Below are 19,173 nucleotides of genomic sequence, written 5' to 3'. Positions count from 1 at the left end.
CAGTTTAGACCCCCAAAGCTCCATCAGCCTCAGATCAGACATTAAAAAAATATAAACTTACCTTGCTTGCTGTGGACAGCGCTCTCACTCACTGCTCCCTGGTCAAGACATAGTGCAGAGAGGGGGCCAGAAGACCAGGGAGGGAGAGTGCAGCCACGCAGAGCTTCCCTCACTGCTCTCTGCACCTCCTGCATGCCGATGCTGAATGATTGTCATTAGCATTCACACTATAAAACACACTGAGAATTTCCCCTCACTTTTGGGGACAAAAAGTGCTTCTTATAGTCCGAAAAATATGGAAGATTTAAAAGAAAACACATAAGTTATACCAATGTATGTGTTCACATTTATATATACACAGCATTTTTATTAAATCTTTTTATTTCCATTATATATACAGCATATTTAAAAGTTATAAAACTTAGACTTTTTTCCCTTAATTCATGCTGTGAGAAACCAATATGCAGATTGTCCAGATTTTTTTCCACCCGCTGATTTTTAAGTATTGCGTGCCTGTACACACAGTGTATCGCTGCCAGCTCATCTGTAAGATGGATGTATCACACAGTCAGTGCACCCTTGCTGTACATCAGCAAAGGTCTATTTGCCCTTCTTTGTTTTTGCAGCCTTCTCTTTCTTCTTCTTCACGTGTTTTGGGATCTTGTTCTTTCTCTTCTCTCTTTGGGCTTCTTTGACTATCCTTTTTCTTTCCTATTGGGAAAGGGTAAAAGGCATAAACTGTGCTGACACATTTAAATTTACAGGGAACTGTGTTTGCCGAAGAAATAAAAGACTTGGCATAGCATCATACGTGGGATCAAATCTAAAGTCAGTGGAATAAACAGAAATTACTAAAAAAAAAAGGATTATCATACTTAAAGGGGTTGTGCAAGAATGGGAAGGGGGTCCGGATCTGCTTGCGTCATGACAAATGGTCACATGATGCAAGGGGATCCTGTCTCCACCGCAGCCGGTGATTGGCTCAACGATGTCAAAACAGAGGTTTACATCAAAAGGAGCACAGTGAAACATTGCAGGCCGAGAGAAGGAGGAGTGAAGAGCCAGCGCCAGGAAGTAAGTATATTCTGCGCTCCCCCGCCCTCCTCTAATTCTTGCACAAATCATGACATATCTTAGGGTATAAACTGCTCCCTCGTTGCCTCCATTCATATAAATGGCGGGCATGGAATGGGCACTGCAGGGTAAATGTAGGCCAGGCGCACCTTTGCCTGATGTTAACAGATAATTGCCAGACCCCATAGCGATGAGCCTGCTTTCAGTTAAAGGGATTTTCCGGGAGTAGAATATCAATGACCTATCTTCAGAATAGATCAATATCTGATTGGTGGGGATCTGACTCCTGCACCCCAGTGAGCGCTAGTTTCTCTTCACAGCTTATCAAGCACAGCGCCGTACATTGTATAGTGGCTGTGATTGGCACTGTAACCCACGCTTATTCACTCAAATGTGACTATGGCTGCACCTAGGCCATTGACCGTTGATCGCGATTGTCCACTGGTCTAGGAAGTGCTGCGGCCTGTTCAGCTGATTGGAAGATCACCTATACTGAGGATGGGCCATCGATAGATAGATATATATGTATATATATTTTTATCATCATTTTTTGAGTTTTTCATAAAGCATACAGTATAGAAGTTATCAAAAAAGGTCCAAGGATAAGGATACAGCGCAAGTGTGTCATAGATCCTGAACAGTCATATCAATAGACATATGCGGCTTACAAACCTCAAACCCCATCCATTCCCTCCCCCGAGAGATATAATAGAAAAGTCAAGACAGAAACATGACTGCTTTACGGTTCTTTTACACAGGACGACAATCTGCTCATAACTAACGGAGGAGACCGATGCATTTACACGCAGCGATCTCCTCCACAGTATGGGGAGGAGCGATCACTAATGCCATCGCTGTCTTCCCCCTACTGTCTCGATGTTTCCCGGCAGCACAATCTGCCACTGGGAAACAATGATCTTTTGTGCTGCACAAAAAATACAATTACCCAATAAACCAGGGGTACTCAAGTAGTTTTTGTAAAGGTCCACATAGCAGAGTCTGCCGTAGGATGAACGTCCGAGCGGCAAAACAAAAAAAAATACAAGGAGGAAAAACACCATTGGCGTGTAGCGCTGCATTATTATAATTTTTCTTTACAATAATCCACACCTCCAAGCCCACCTAATCTTCTTTCTGCCGACCAAACAGTAAGAATGTCCTTTTAGTGCCCCCTAACAATAATTATGCCCCTTGAATGCCCCTTAGACAGTATGATATCTCTTTAGTGCTCCACAGAGTGTGATACCTCTAAGTGCACCTTCACAGCAGGGTGATCCCTTGGTGCCCCCACACATTACGATGCTCCTTAGTGCCTCTGACACTTTGCGATGCCTCCTTAGTTCCTCCCCACAGAGTAGTAATGCCCTCTCTGTGCCCCTTCACAGTAGTAATGCCCTCTTTGTGCCCCCTTCATAGTAATAATTCCCATTGTGCCTCCTTCACAGTAATAATGCCCCTTAATAGTAGTAATGCCCAGTGCCCCCCCTCCACATTCACAGTGCCCCCCCTCCACATTCACAGTGCCCAGTGCGCCCCCTCCACATTCAGTGCCCAGTGCCCCCCCTCCACATTCAGTGCCCAGTGCCCCCCCTCCACATTCAGTGCCCAGTGCCCCCCCTCCACATTCACAGTGCCCAGTGCCCCCCCTCCACATTCACAGTGCCCAGTGCCCCCCCTCCACATTCACAGTGCCCAGTGCCCCCCCTCCACATTCACAGTGCCCAGTGCGCCCCCTCCACATTCACAGTGCCCAGTGCGCCCCCTCCACATTCACAGTGCCCATTGCGCCCCCTCCACATTCACAGTGCCCATTGCGCCCCCTCCACATTCACAGTGCCCATTGCGCCCCCTCCACATTCACAGTGCCCATTGCGCCCCCTCCACATTCACAGTGCCCATTGCGCCCCCTCCACATTCACAGTGCCCATTGCGCCCCCTCCACATTCACAGTGCCCATTGCGCCCCCTCCACATTCACAGTGCCCATTGCGCCCCCTCCACATTCACAGTGCCCATTGCGCCCCCTCCACATTCACAGTGCCCATTGCGCCCCCTCCACATTCACAGTGCCCATTGCGCCCCCTCCACATTCACAGTGCCCATTGCGCCCCCTCCACATTCACAGTGCCCATTGCGCCCCCTCCACATTCACAGTGCCCATTGCGCCCCCTCCACATTCACAGTGCCCATTGCGCCCCCTCCACATTCACAGTGCCCATTGCGCCCCCTCCACATTCACAGTGCCCATTGCGCCCCCTCCACATTCACAGTGCCCATTGCGCCCCCTCCACATTCACAGTGCCCATTGCGCCCCCTCCACATTCACAGTGCCCATTGCGCCCCCTCCACATTCACAGTGCCCATTGCGCCCCCTCCACATTCACAGTGCCATTGCCCCCCATTCAGCATTGCGCCCCCTCCACATTCACAGTGCCCATTGCGCCCCCTCCACATTCACAGTGCACATTGCGCCCCCTCCACATTCACAGTGCACATTGCCCCCTCTGTTAAAAAAACAAAAAAAAACACAGTACCTACTCACCTTGTCCCGTTCCTAAAGCTCACAGTCCTCTCTCCCCTGCAGACACAGATCACTCTGCAGCAAGGTGTGGGCGGGGCTTATGAAGATTTCCGGACTGCAGGCTCCGCCCACACACGCCGGCCGCCAGATCTGTGCTTGCAGGCTGAATGAGGAAGCAGGAAGAAGTCTTCCTGCTTCACCATTCAGAGAGCCGCTGGCCTGAAGGAGGGGAGGAGCACGGGGAGCAGAGTGGTAAGTGACAGGACCGCAGCTCTGAGTGCTTCCATCTGTATTGATGGAAGCGCTCATTGCTTCTGGACTGTGGCACCCCCTGAGAGCTGGCACCCGGGTGCATGCAGGGGTCCGGACAGCTGGCAACCACTGTCCGGATTCGGACCGCGGTCCGCCAGTTGAGTAGCCCTGCAATAAACGATTATTCTGCTCTTTCATTGGATAATTGGCGGTGCATTTACAGTGCCAGATCATCGCTAACTAGCATTACTAGTAACGCTGGTTAGTGATGATCTGTTCAACTGTCAGCCTGTGTGAAGGGCCCTTTAGTAGGGACCCCCTCAGGGTCACGGCACCACACTAAAGACATCTTCCCATATGGCAGCTGTGAACAGGCGGTTCCCTCCCAGTAGTACAAAAAGGAGCCACAAAAAATACATGCCTCATTGTACTCTAGGAAAACTTCTTCAAAAATGGTATGTCTTCATGAGAGAACCTCTTCAAGGACCCTAAATTGGACCAAAACTAGCAAACAAAGAGGTCTTGTATGCAAATTTCCTGCAGATTTCACCTTGCGTATGATTGCAAAGACTGAAATCCATGGTGAAAATCCATTACCTAAATTCACATGCCACATTAGAAATCTGTAGTGCAAGTTAATTCTGCTGCTGATTTACGTTATAATCTCATCCATCTCATCTCGGATATGATGCAGGTTATCCACCCACAATGTCTGGACAGAAAACCTGCAGCGTATCCACCCCATGTGAATAAACCTTAAGGAATTCTGTCAGTCAACAGCTTCAGTGATACGGCTTTCTCTCTTTAGGTCGATGTGGATAAACCCGCATCACTCCTGCAGGCGCACTACCTGTAGTGTGAAATTACAAGCCGTCTTCCACCCGTCTCCCTACTGTAGCACTATTTCTAATAATTGTTAGCATCTCTGGCTCTACATTCATAATCTATTGTCCTTTCTCACCTACCAAAACCAGCAGGCAGAGCCGATACTGGCGTTTGTTACGGGCGGTTTACCTACCTATGTAAAGGGACCCTGCGGGTGCTGCCACGCATTCGGTATTTTCAGGAAGTTTTTAAAGCTAAAACCAGGAGTGGATTAAAATAAAGTGGAGAAGTCGTATCTGCCTTTAAAGGTTTCTCTCCTTTTATAATCCACACCTGATATTTGCTTTAAAAAATGCATTAAAAAAAACTAAATGTGTGCCCGTACCCTTACTGTGACTGCAGACAAAGATGAAGGTGGCACTTGTCCAAGAATTCCAGGCACTGAACCAAAACCTCAGGGCATGTGTACCAGATGCCACTAACCACATGGGGATTAACCTCCACAAACTGGGAACAGATACTTTTAATGTCTTGATTGACATCCCTACTAGTCCAATGCTTAGGGGTCCAGTGGGCGGTCCTACTTAGTGACAGACAGCTAACCTATATGCAAGCTCATATAGATAAAGTTGCCAGGCATTGAGTGAGACCACCCACTGGACTCCTAAGCAGAGAAAGAGCATGAATTTCAATCAGTAATTTACAAGTTCTATGGACGTTTTTCTCACAAAACTATAAAATCAGTCTGCTCCGTTCCCCTTCCTCTAACAAAATGTCTGTAGATTGGATACTGTTCTCATGGTGACAGGTTCCCTTTAAGGTGCCCTATTCCTGTTATACCAAGGACTGTCTAATTTGGCTGAAAGTTAAAAGTTGAAAACTTCAGTGGCTGCATCCCAAATGGGAGCATAATCCTTATTAAAGGGGCTGTCTCACTTCAGCAAATGGCATTTATCATGTAGAGAAAGCTAATACAAGGCACTTACTACTGTATTGTTATTATCCATGTTGCTTCCTTTGCTGGCTGGATTCATTTTTCCATCACATTATACACTGCTGGTTTCCATGGTTATGACCACCACACAATCCATCAGTGGTGGCCGTGTTTGCACACTATAGGACTGATGGATTGCAGGGTGGTCGTAACCATGGCAATGAGCAGTGTATGTGATGGAAAAATGAATCCAGCCAGCAAAGGAGGCAACATGGAAAATCACAATACATTAGTAAGTGCCTTGTATTCGCTTTCTCTACATGATAAATGCCACTTGCTGAAGTAAGACAACGCCTTTAACTTTGCACATGGTCATTTGCAAGTCAGATGGGGTGTGGACAGAATGAATACAACATCAGGACCCGTGCTGTGCAGCTATTCTATCCTCAAATACACAACAGTGAGCAATATCCATAAAATCCTAAATATCCCAGGACATATCCCTAAACACTCAAGAACTCCAGGCTTGCAATAAAAGGACACAGCATGAGATGCATCGCTTCACAAAAGTATACAGGATGAAAATAAGTCCTAGACAAAGGATCTACTCAGCAAGCTGGAGGCAAGGTGCCAAGAGAAGACTAGTAAGCATTCTTCACATAAAAGACCACCTAAGGTTAACGTCTCCCTCTTTACGGCCACCTTTTGTCACTCGGTAGCATTCAGTTGTTTGAGCCAGATTTTATATTTTAGGAAAACTCAAATTCTTGGACAGGGCAGGGCAGCGGTCAGTGAAACAGCTATGTCCACGCTCAGCAATTTGCAAGATAGATATAAAATAAAGGAGGATAACAACAGAAAGGGGGTGTCATCAGAAAATTAACTTTTTTTTAAATGACATTTAAAGGGATTGTCTCATGTCAGCAAATGCCATTTATCATATAGACAAAGTTACTATAAAGGCACTTACTAATGTACTGCGATTGGTCACATTGTCCCCTTTGCTGGCTTCATTCATTTTTCCTTTGCATTACACATGGCTCCACGGGTTACGACCACTCTGCAGTCCAGTAGTAGGGGCCCGTGCCTGCACACTTTAGTAAAAGGTACCAGTGTCTCTGGTGGCCAAGACCGTGGGGGTGCACATAGGTTGGCGCTTTTTCCTATAGTGTGCAACTATGGCCACCGCTGATGAATTGAGCAGTGTATAATGTGATGGAAAAATGAATCCAGCCAGCAAAGGAAGCAATATGGATAATACCATACATTAGTAAGTGCCTTGTATTAACTTTCTCTACATGATAAATGCCGTTTGCTGAAGTGAAACAACCCCTTTAACATATCTTGAAAGATTTTTTGGGATTTTATGTTTAATTTTCCATGTCACTAGTTAATAAAATAAATACATCAAATCCTTCAATTATTGTACTGACCACTAAGCCTAATAATAGGCGTCAGTTCTTGGTCTGTACAGATTGCTTTACTGCAGTTACCATATATATCTCTAGATCCACCATTCACAGTAAGTGCACAGCTCATCTACTTCCTCCTGACCTAAGCAGATGTCAGAGCATGCCTAGAATACTTTCCCATAGAAGTCAGTGAGGTCAGCGCCTGTCCATTTTGTTTATGACCCATGGTGGCTACTGTAAAGCATCTCTCTAAAGGCTGTTAAGAACACCTCAAGCAAGACGGCCACCCCCATAATCATGTTCAGAATAAAAAAAATCTACAATCAGAAAAAAAAAATGATTCGAAAAAACGGATGTGTCACTATCTGTTCTGGCTTTGTACTCCTCCATCCAGCACATAATATGGTTTACTGCATTCACACAACCGTAAGTGTTTTGCGGTCCACAAATTGCAGATCCGCAAAACACAGATACCGGCCGTGTGCGTTAAGCATTTTGTGAACTGCACACGGCCGGCGCTATATAGAGAATGCCTATTCTTGTCCGCTAATAGGACATGCTCCATATTTTTTTGCGGGGCCGTGGAACGGAACGGATGCAGACAGCACATGGTGAATGGGTCCGCACTTTTGCGGAACTGATGCAAATCCATTTATACGGTCGTGTGAATGCACCCTAATACAGCAGTAGAGTGAAGAAAAAAAAAAAAAAGGTGGCCCACTGACCTTCTTATCTAATTCGGAGGCAGGAGTTTGATCTTTGGGGTGAACATCTTCCGAGTCTGACCCTGACTCCTCATCACTGTCAGTATCACAGCCTGATCCATCATGCTCCTCATCGTCACTTCTGTGAAGTAAAGCTGGTACCTGGACAAACAAGATAAGAAGACTATGAAAACTACTGCCGAATATTTACTATTAATGAGAGGCTGTCCCTAGAACCTTCTTCTCAAGCATTACTGCATGAACAGACTTTCTCGGTTCCTAAAAAAGAAGTCACAAGAGCAAGGAACCCTCATACAGTGTTTCACCATCCCACCCATCAACATTTTTATAGGTGAAAATACATCCACTAAATAAGTGTTTATTGAACCTTAATGTGGCCATACACATTAGACAAGCCTGGCAATTTCAGTGGGACTGGGCAAACATCTTATGTGTATAGCATAAAGCCCGTCATGGTAAATACTGGGGAAAAGAAGGGTCAGGCTTGTTGGATTTCACCATACCCATTGCTTTGTTCTGAAGGGAGATGAGCTGCAGTTTATTCCGCTATTCCATCGCATGTTTATGGGGGAACAATCAGGAGTAATAACTGTCGGTCAAATGAGCGTTCAACCTACAGCTATCATAAATGCATGGCCACATCTACTGACAGTAACAAAAGAGCTCACCTTGTTTGGAGCAACATACATACAGCAACCAAAAGATCAATATGTGTATCACCTTGTAATACATGTCTGGAACTTTTCAAGACAATATAGAAAAAATATTTGTACATTTCCAGAGGTGCCACAGGCACTGCTCAGGGATGGATAAGATCAGTTGGAGCTCCTCCTACTAGGATGAGGCCAGCCCAGGAGGAATGTGGTGGAGACATGCTGTGGCACAGATGAGGTATGTATTATAGGAAATCATGTACTCCCTTACTATAAAGTAATACCATTATTAGGGCTCATCTTAGGGGACTGTGGCTTTGTGCTTTTATTTGTTCATTAAAAACTATGATAATCAATATCCTCAGAATTTACAGTACAATATACAGTATATTGACTTGGTATCACTATTAAAATTGGATAGAAGGTCTCACTTGAAAGAAGTAAGAATCAAAAGTGATATAACTTACTGTCTCAGCACCTGATAAATCTTTCTTCAAGCCCGTCACAGTCTGATAGAGAATCTAAAAAAAAAAAATGTAAGATTTTTACCACCCTAAAATTCTTGAAGTTATTGTTTTACCCAGAGAAAGTGTACATTACTATAAAGTATGTGCTTTATAGAGCGCTCGTCACCCTTGTTATGACCAAGTTTTAAAGGGGAATTCCGGTTGTTACAAGTTATCCCCTATCCACAGTATAAGGGATAACTATCAGATCGGTGGAGGTCCTACCGCTAGGACTCCCACAGATCACGAGAACAGGGGCCTAGTACCTCCTGCAGCCCCCTGAAAAGAACATAGCGGCTGGTCACACGTGCGTGCGGTCACTCCATTCATTTCTATGGGAGTTCGGAGATAGCTGAGCGCTCTAGTTTGCTATATCCGGAACTCCCATAGAATAGAATTAAGCAGCCTCTGAGGATAGGGGATAACTTGTAACAACAGGAATACCCCTTTATGTTTCACACTCATGACAATCTGAACAGTGCGTAACAGAGACCTAAACCTGCAGAATTTTGTTGCCGTCAGGAAAGGTCATACATAAATTATATGCAACACTGAAACATTAACTCACGTTATCTTGTTGTGTGTTGAGGGACATGTCTTCTTCTTTCAGCTTCTGCATTAAGTTAACGTCCCTCTCGTAGTTCTTCACTTCATTTAGAGTTCGGGGAATGTACGCTTTTTTAAATACCTAAAATAGTACCAAAACATGTATGACAGATTAACAAATACTGCTGCTTGAGAAATTCTTGAGATTTTAGGCTGCACTGGGATATCATGGCATCCACTCATCTCTCTGTTGAAAGAGGAGTAATTTTCATACAGAGTGCTGAAAGGGGGTTGTCTCATTACAAACTGCACTAACCAGCAGGTGAACCCACTATGCCACGTGTCCTACCTCCTCTAAGGGCGTTGTCTAATTGAACCCCTCAATTTTCACAGTACCCCTAATGATGGGAGATAGACTTTCCCGAGGGGAACACCAGGTCGCTACCTCTTGAGGAGGGTAGGCACACGAGGCAGCTGGCCCAGGCGGACCAGGAGGTACCTGAGAAAGGCACCAGAGGTACAGGCATCGTCACCAGAAGCAACAGTGCAGGACCAAAGGATGAGGCAGAGGCGAAGTCAGACAGGCAATCCGGGTCGGCAACAGGAGAGTCAAGGCAAGCAGGCAGGGGTCAAACAGGCAGCAGAGTCCAGGAACACAAGCACGAGTCAGGAACACAAACTGATATCAGGAACCCCCGCAGGACACAAGGACCTTGACACTGAGGCATCTGGGAAGGGGACTGAGCCACTTATATATGTGCAGGAAGTGACGCCCGCCGGCCCTTAACGCAAAGCTGCATGAAACAAGCAGCAAGCATGCTGTGGCCAGGGCTGAAAGGAAATCCTGGCAGCAGGTCACCAGTGAACACAGCGCCCGGCGCACAGCAGCCGCTATTACACAAACACTTATTTGCAGAGTACAAATGCTCGGCTATCTCTAGCAGTTCCGCAGAGCTGAATGGAGCGACAGCATGCATGTGTTACCCCTACTCCATTCAAATGGGGGGAGGGGGGGGGGGGGGACACAGAGCCCCCGTTCTAAAGAACAGAGAAGAGGGGGGGTTCCAGCGGTCGGACCCCCACGGATCAGACATGTATACTTCATAAATAGGACAGAGGATAAGTGTTTGTAATGGGGCACCTCCTTTCATTCTGCACAATAACAGGCAGAAAGACAAAGCTCGTTATAGAAGGAAAAATAAATAAATAAACCTCTATGAAGATCAGATAAAAACTAGGAAGAAAATTAAAAATGACTAACCTCTTCATCAACTTTATCTTGATTTGATCTTTCTTCCTCTGTTCTTTGAGAAGCTATTTCCATTGCCTGTAAAATTATAACATTATATGGAGAAAACAATAATAATATTTTGCCATTCTCTCCTTACTTTTTAGAATTCTGATAAAACACAGCAGGTACAAGGTCAAATCTGAGTTAAAGGGGGTGTCTGGGGACACAAGTTATTTGGTTATTTAGATGTCAGCGCAGGTCCTGCTGAATGAAGATAGAAGGATTACGATTACCTCATCAAAGGTCCTTTTGCAGGTCCTCAAAGAAGAAGAAAGACGACTATGCCGGCTGCGTGATCAAGTGGATGAGGCGAGTTAATTGTTTTTATTGTTTAACCCCTCAAGCAACATTTTACTAAGCATTCTGTATTAAGAATATTATTATTTTCCTTTATAACCGTGTTATAAGGGAAAATAATACAGTAAATTGACTTATCAATTTACTAACATCTCCTAGCAACCATGCGTGAAAAATCGCATTGCATCCACTTGCTTGCAGATGCTTCCGATTTTCACACAGCCCCATTCATTTATATGGGGAATGCTTTGTGTGAAAAACGCAGAATATAGAATATGCTGCGATTTTCACGCAACACACAAGTGATGCGTGAAAAATCACCGCTCATCTGCACAGCCCCATTGAAGTGAACGGGTCAGGATTTCTCGCCTGTGTGAAAGGGGCCTTACTGTTAAGCACTGCATTTTTTTCTGTTTTCATTTGGTTTTATGTAAAAAAAAAATATATATATATAATTACTATATAAATGAAAAACAATGAATGTACAAATGTAGAGGCACACATTTCACATCGCTATCATTTTCCAGATAGGACTTTGCTGTGAGTGCTGTTTGCATGCTGGGGCTGAAATGAATTTTAGTCGGTCTTCACAGTGCCAGATGCCATTTTGCTACAGTGTATCAGTTTGTAGTCTGGACTGTTTGGATCAGAAAGCATTGATTGGACTGGAGTTATGTCCACGTCTCATCTGAGGGCAGGACTAGCCATCTACAGATACACCTTTACAGTTTCCGGTCTTTATTGAAGACTCATTATACACTATTTGTATAATAACTTTAGTTCAGAACCCAAGCCACCAAATGATCCAAATGTCTCCATTCTTATTAAAGCAGACCTATCAGATGTATAAGGCTACTTTCACACCAGCGGCAGCTTTCTCCGGCAGGTGAACAGCCTGCCGGATCAGTGTGGCAACTAGTGCACGTGTGAGGCCGGAGGTCTGATCTGGCCCCATTGACTATAATTGGGGCGGGCCGGAGAGACAAACATGCCGAGAGGCGGCAGGAATAAAATTACGACATGTTGTAGTTTTATTACGGATGCTTCTCAACATGTTTGCCGTGCTGCTGCCGGAACTCCGGCCCGCCCCCATTATAGTCAATGGGGCCGGAGCGGACCTCCAGCGGCACACGTGCACTAGCAGCAGCATGGATCCAGCAGGCTGTTCACCCACTAGTGTGAAAGTAGCCTTAGGGTCCATTCACACGTCCGCAATTCTGTTGCGCATTTTGCAGAACGGAATTGTGGACCTATTCATTTTAATGGGGCTGCACGATGTGCGGTCCGGATCCTGAAATGCGGGCCCGCACTGCCGATCCCGAAAAAAATAGAACATGTCCTATTCTTGTCCGCAATTGTAGACAAGAATAGGCATATTCTATTAGTGCCGGCGGAACGCACATTGCTGGTGTCCGTGGTTTGCGGATCCACAAAACACACACAGACGTGGGAATGGACCCTTAAGCTGGAATCTGCTGCTCCAACTGACAACATCTTATGTGAGGACAGCAAGTCAGTTTCTCTGTCCATTCCTATGGAAGCCACAATGCGAGCATCATATTAATGAATAGAGAAAGTGACTTCCTGTCCACAAATAAGACACTGTTAGAGTCAGAGTGTCGGCCACATGACACAGCTGAGGATCAGTAGTAAGTGGATAACTCAAAAACTGCCACCAGTAAGAAGATTACCTGCACTATTATTTACGCGTACCCTTCGAACAGACCATTCATATTTTTTGTGGGAATGTTTCTATAATAATTAACCCTACGTCTAAATCTCCTCATCATCTACCATTATATCAGAGTCTGCTTATCTGAATTATGCAGCAGGTCCTCTTCTGTTGCACAACTGAACATGTTGCTTTGTGAGTATTATAGTTTAATATATGCCATTGCAATGCATTCATACACTGGTGCAGTCCACACCCCCAAATTAAAAAAAAAAATTATACTCTGTAAGTGGCCAGAATTCAGAGCCAAAATTAACCTTTCACTGGTCCCAAAAATACAGGGTCTTTACAACGATATGCACAAGGATATTTAGATTACCTTCTCTAAATAAGCATCCATGTTATCCTGATTAATCGACGGGTCCGTAACAAATTCAAAAAGTTCTCGTACAGTCATTACTGCGACTCCGTACTTCACAAAGAAATCTGCCGGTGAACACAAAGTACTGCATGGTTAATTCCACTAATTTCACAGAAGATCTTTGCTTGTATTACTTATTAAGAGTGCTAAAATGTGAGGTAATCAAAGAAGTGAGAACACCTCCGATTGTAGCTAATGCAAGTGTCACAGTTGATTGAAGAGGTTGGTCTATGAACATTTATCACCTATTCACAGGATAAATGTTTATGTTAGAGGTCAGATTGCCGGGACCTCCTCCGATCATAAGATCAGTGGTCCCTGATTCCCTGGTGCCCATGTGTGATCGCTGCTCCATTCACTTCTATGCTAAAGCCAGAGATAAGCCATTGCTGTTCTCAGCATTCTCATAGGTGGTGAATGGAGCAGCGATCACACACGCGCACCATTGTTCCATTCACACACAGGGGACAACGTACTCCTGATCAGTGGGGTTAACAGCAGTCGGTCTCCCAGCAATCATGTGACTAGGTGAAAAATGTTGCTTGTGGTCCAACCCCTTTAAACAGCCAAATGTAATAGCCAAAATTGTTGAACCTATTTTTTCCATTCCCATTTTTCACTTTTTTGTAATTTTTACCCAGCAGCATGGAAAAATTACCCTACTACTACATGCGGAATAGCTGCCATTATGGTTTCAGATCAATACTGATTGGCTTTTTATGAATGCCTGGGCCTGTTCAATAAATAAAATGAGCTTAGTGGCCAGTGGGAAAACTGCAGGAATTTATACAATAGGTCACTTTCTGATGACACATTCCCTTTCAGGTCACAAACGTAAAAAACTCACCATTCACATTGGCACAGTCCTTTCTTAGAAATTCCAAGGCATGCGGATGATCGTGTTCCACGGACTGAGACACGTCAATGATATACGTCTGTCCATTATGGTAACTGAAAAGCAATATCATAGGACATGTCAGAAAACATCTAAAGCTCTTGTTTCCTACTACAACAAGCATAACGAACAGAGAAGATGGTGAAACCTATACTATGAGATGTAAGGCACGGCAACACACCAAAGATAGGAGTTACACTGGTTATAAGAAATCCTGAAGGTGAAGCGCAGGGCTGCCCTAGCAGCCACCAATGTTCTACTGCTAGTTGCTTGGACCTCTCGGTATTCACTGTATCACGTGATGACATCATCATTGTGTCCTGCACGTCACATACAGATTCAGCAAAGCGGGCTAACACTGTGTGCACGCCGGCCCTGGCCAGTGGTCATATCGCCGGGCGGAGACATAGGCAATATACACAAAATCCATATCGTGGCACATATCATCGCCAATATCGCCCACCCCTAGTCTCCATGTAAGTGTTCTGTTTGTTCCCCATGTAAAACAGTTTGCTTGAATTGGATACCCACTTTAAATGACAGAATGTAAGCAATATAAATATTAAAAGGGAGCCTATGTCCAGGAAACATTTACTTTAGAGTTGGGCCTCTATACTATTCAGGAAAATGGCACTTTGTGCCCTTGAGGCTTTGCTAAGCTGCAGAGAAATCTTCCAGCCTCCTAATTAGCACTTAGTGTATTTGCACCTTGTAGCTCACCATTACTGGGGTATATTCATATGCAGATCTAAGTATTATCTGGATTATGCTATGGATTGGATATCTGCGAGACATTTTTGAAACACTCGCACAGCAAGGAGGTTTACTTACAGGATGTTAAATTCACTAAGATCTGCATGTACGAGTCTGGCATCCTGGTACATTCTTCTCATGTAATGAATAATGTCCAAATAAATCTCCCGAGACTTAGATTCTGACAACTGGACATTCTTCAACAATGGAGCAGGTCTTGAAAAGAAATGCAGAAATCATGATGAGAACAGTAAAATACTGTATGTAAGTGTACATTACTTTACACAACTAGAGCCATACGGTATAAGGCTCCCGGCTGTGTGCATGCTGTCATTTTTTTCCACATCTATAGAAATGTCCTATCCCTGTCTGCAAAATGGACAACAATGGGACATGTTCTATTTGGCAGGGCCACAGAACGGATATATGGCACACAGTTAGGAGGCTCTAGGACCCTGTTGGGCCACCTCTAGTCTAGATACAAGCATGGAGGCATACAAGTTCCATATGGTATCCTGCGGCACATTTGCCCTCAGATCTCACTGCTGGGCCTGTAGATCCTGCTCATTTGTAGGCTGCCAAACCTGGCGTCCTATAAAAGCTCGACTGGCGATAAATCTGGTTACTGGGCAGGTCAAGGAAGTGTTGCAATCTGGTGGAAATATTCCTGGGAAACCCTTGCTGTGTGTAGGCAAACATCATCCGAATGAAAAAATGCTCGTTGGATGCCCTGCCATGAGGGGCAACATATGTGGTTACAGCATGTCCTGCACATATCACTGAGCTGTTAGTGTCCCTTGTATCTCTACCAAGGGTGACCAACTGTTGTATGCGATGGCTCCCCAGATCATCACACCTGCAGTTTGGGCAGTCTACCTCTCCCATAGCAAAGGCAGGATTGAAGCACCCACCATTAGGCCTCCATACTTGAACCCGACCATCATCAGAACCCAAACAGAACCTAAATTCATCACTAAAGATAATATGGCTCCAGTCTGCAGCAGTCTGGGTTTCTTGTTCACAAAACCAATGCAAATGAGAGCAATGGTGCCTGGCTGTCAATGGCAGGACATGTAATAGGTGCCATGACAGCACATCTGTGCCGTCCATAGTCTGTTCACTATATGTGCGTTCCATCATGTAACCATTGCTCACAAAACCTAACATCTAGGTCAGAATCGCACAGATAGCGGGCAGTTCGTCAAAACGACCATCTTGCTTCTCTCAGTCCAATGATGCACCCCCTTTCAAAGTCTGTCAAGTGTGTCGTAGAGGCATGTCTAGCAGTCAATGATCTCTCATTAAAAGGTACACTGCTCAAAAGCAGCCTCTAAGAGTCTCTTCATAGGGCAGTGGGAGAATCACTTTTACGTTCTCTTGTGGCAAGTCCCAGTGTCTAATCAGACGACCACACTTGTAATCTTTTACATATCTGCCTGAGACATAACTATATGCTGAACATTTCTATTGAGGTGCGTTAGTCTTTTTTTTTGTCAATGAAGATAGATGCATATTAAACATTGGGTCTGGTATCCATAATTCTAATACAATTAAGAAATATCTGCCCCAAATGGTAATATGAAATCTCTTACAGCATCTGAAGTCATTTTTCAACTCTTTCCCTTAAAGCGTTCTAATTTCGTGCCGAGAAGAACACTTGACGGCAGAGTTTATTATCTCTGAACCAGTAAACTGAAGATACCAAAAGTCAACAACACAAGATTCTCACTCAGATGTTCAGTAAACTATTTACAGATTCTAACTCCAAATAAAAAAAAAAATATATATATATATATATATATATATATATATATATATATATATATATATATATATATATATATATATATATATATATATATCTCACTACTTACATATCATTTTTACCAATAAATCCCATAACAAGAACGTGACTTCTCAGCATCACTGGCTCTGGGCAGGGGATCCCGGCAGTGGTCAACCTTTAAGAATCAAGCAAGAGAGCAACTGAAAGTAATGGTAATAACGCATTTAATGTTTTACAATGGCTGCAACATATAATTATGTACATAATGCCACAGGCTCGCCAGCATGGACTAACTGAACAGAACTAAACCTGGCAAGATTACATGATACTCCCAGCATTTAGTCCCTAACAGGGTCATATGACATAGGATATGCTTAGTTACATGACATCCCGTGTCGTGACCGAGCACATATCTGATATCACATACCCTGGTTGTGAAGCTGCATGCCATAGCTGCATAACAGACGCCAATAATAACTGAAGGAGAAGAGCAGAACAGGAATATATCAAAATGATTTGTATAGGTGCATGCCTTCGAAGACTTGGTCCATTGCCCCTCTAAGCCAATCTTCACACGTGTATTATGGGTGCATTCATTTTTGCGCATGTATTAAGGACAATTGTCCTGGTCACAGAACATGTATGTGTTTTTAATGGGGAGAGATGAATAAGATTGTCCCCCATAAGAACAAAGGTTCAGGCATGCTGAAATCCAACACGCATGAGGCTTCATTGCCAGGATCTCCAGCTGCTGGGGGGGGGGGGGGGGGAGCCGGGACACCCCCAACACACAAAGAAAGACAGAGTATTCGGCAACTTTCCTAGAAAGTATTTCATGCATGATGCTTTCCTTTCCTTACAGTTATTACCCTTACATGCCTTCTTTCCTCATTTTATGTTTAATGGGAAGCAGACTGTAGATTAGGCTTCGCTCTCTGCGTCAGGTATTGTCTTCAGTCATAGGAACAGAAATACAAAATGCAAGCCAAAAAACAGATTACATAATGATCACCAATGGTGCTAATGTAGCCCCTTGACTACAGTGCGGCACATCAGGTTTCCACTATGGTGTTTGTCATTTTACCACTTTTTTAACCATTTTTTACAGACCAAATATACAGATCTTTGTGGCAATGCTTCCGCTTATGTATTAATCTGCTCTACTGCTATTTCTGTAAAATTCTTTCAGCAACCTCAGATCAGGGATGAGCTTTTACTGGAGGCCATTTTGTGTTAATAGTTAAATATGTTCTTTCATTCTGTCCTAGTTCAGAGAAAAATATGGATTTCTTTTTGTTGCCAATATGGAAGCAAATGACTCCTCATTTTGATAAGAGGTGCATACATCAATATAAAAATGTACATTATTACCAGATAGGTCTCCTATAACAAAAAGTGAAAATTCAATATGATTTACCGTATTAAATTACGCATTTCTTTTTCAGCCCATGTCTTCACCATTTTTCGAGGGTTCCCTTTGCAATAGCCATGACGAAACCTTAAGAGTAAAAGTAAGGAGAAAAAGATAAAATATTCATTATTGAAAAACTACACATACTAAACAATACATAACATATATTAAGCCAGTAGGCTCTGGTTTTCTACTTTGGGAGGATGGAACTGGTAATTTGTTTGGAATACATGCAGTGGGTGGTCAACATCTTTATTGAAGTGTATGGTGAATGTGGCACCAGGAATCAGCAAAAGTATGGCAGACCAATGTTCTCCTTGTAGGTGACAGTGCCTGAAGTGGGGCCTATATCAGATATTGAAGGCATATCCTGTAAATATGCAGTCAAGATGGAAATAGTTTTTTTTTATATTCTATGGGTACTTTCACACTTGCGGTTTTCTTTTCCGACACTGAGTTCCGTCAAAAGGGCTCAATGCCGGAAAATAACTGATCAGTTTTATCCCCATGCATTCTGAATTGAGAGCAATCCGTTCAGGATGTCTTCAGTTCAGTCTTTTTGACTGATCAGGCAAAAGATAAAACTGCAGCATGCTACGGTTTTATCTCCAGCCAAAAAAACTGAAGACTTGCCTGAATTCGTCATTTTTTTCCCCCATTAGGAATGGATTAAAAAAGGACGTTTTCCCCATTAATCCACACTCAATAACCCATAATGAGAAAGTAAAAACGGATTAGAACTTTTTTACAACCTTTTTAAGAAATAAAAAAGTTATGGCTCTGGGAAGACAGAAAAGAAAAAGAAAAACGCAACAAGGAAAAAAAAAAAAAAAAAAAAAAACTCCAGTATCCTAAGGGTTAATACAATTTAACATGTAAACAACAAAACTGGTGCAAAATTCAGGATTAATTACCGGTAATCGTTTTTCCATATATATTTTTTTAAGCATATGAAACTAAAAACATACGGCGGGAATAAATCCTGGGTACCGTCATGGGCTCATGTAAAAAACGATTACTGGTAAGTAATCCTGAATTTCCCCTACGCCCATGACAGGACCCTTGAAAGACGACTAGAATATAAGCTAGCGTAGGGAGGGACTACCGCTTGTAACACTTTCCTCCCGAAGGATAGACGATCATTAGAGTCAAAATCTAACTTGCAGTGACGAAAAAAAGTACATGGAGACATCCATGTAG

General features: G+C 43.7%; 1 protein-coding gene across 1 annotated transcript in view; it reads right to left on the bottom strand.

Annotated features, from left to right (window-relative positions):
* Positions 1-336: 336 nt before the first annotated feature.
* RIOK1 (RIO kinase 1) overlaps positions 337-19,173 on the bottom strand; it is a 55,428-nt gene continuing 36,591 nt past the window's right edge. The window contains exons 8-17 of the mRNA XM_044293477.1: positions 17,980-18,060; positions 16,651-16,737; positions 14,855-14,992; positions 13,976-14,079; positions 13,087-13,193; positions 10,709-10,774; positions 9,470-9,589; positions 8,863-8,916; positions 7,743-7,883; positions 337-711 (exon numbers count right to left, since the gene is read on the bottom strand). Of these exons, the coding sequence (XP_044149412.1) occupies positions 601-711; positions 7,743-7,883; positions 8,863-8,916; positions 9,470-9,589; positions 10,709-10,774; positions 13,087-13,193; positions 13,976-14,079; positions 14,855-14,992; positions 16,651-16,737; positions 17,980-18,060 (1,009 nt within the window). The 3' untranslated portion in view covers positions 337-600. The remainder of the gene's footprint in view (positions 712-7,742; positions 7,884-8,862; positions 8,917-9,469; positions 9,590-10,708; positions 10,775-13,086; positions 13,194-13,975; positions 14,080-14,854; positions 14,993-16,650; positions 16,738-17,979; positions 18,061-19,173) is intronic.

This window comes from Bufo gargarizans, chromosome 5, assembly GCF_014858855.1.
Source record: "Bufo gargarizans isolate SCDJY-AF-19 chromosome 5, ASM1485885v1, whole genome shotgun sequence".
NCBI classification, from domain to species: Eukaryota; Metazoa; Chordata; class Amphibia; order Anura; family Bufonidae; genus Bufo; species Bufo gargarizans.
Note: the sequence above shows the minus strand (reverse complement) of the source record. Positions and strands in the feature narration are given on the sequence as shown.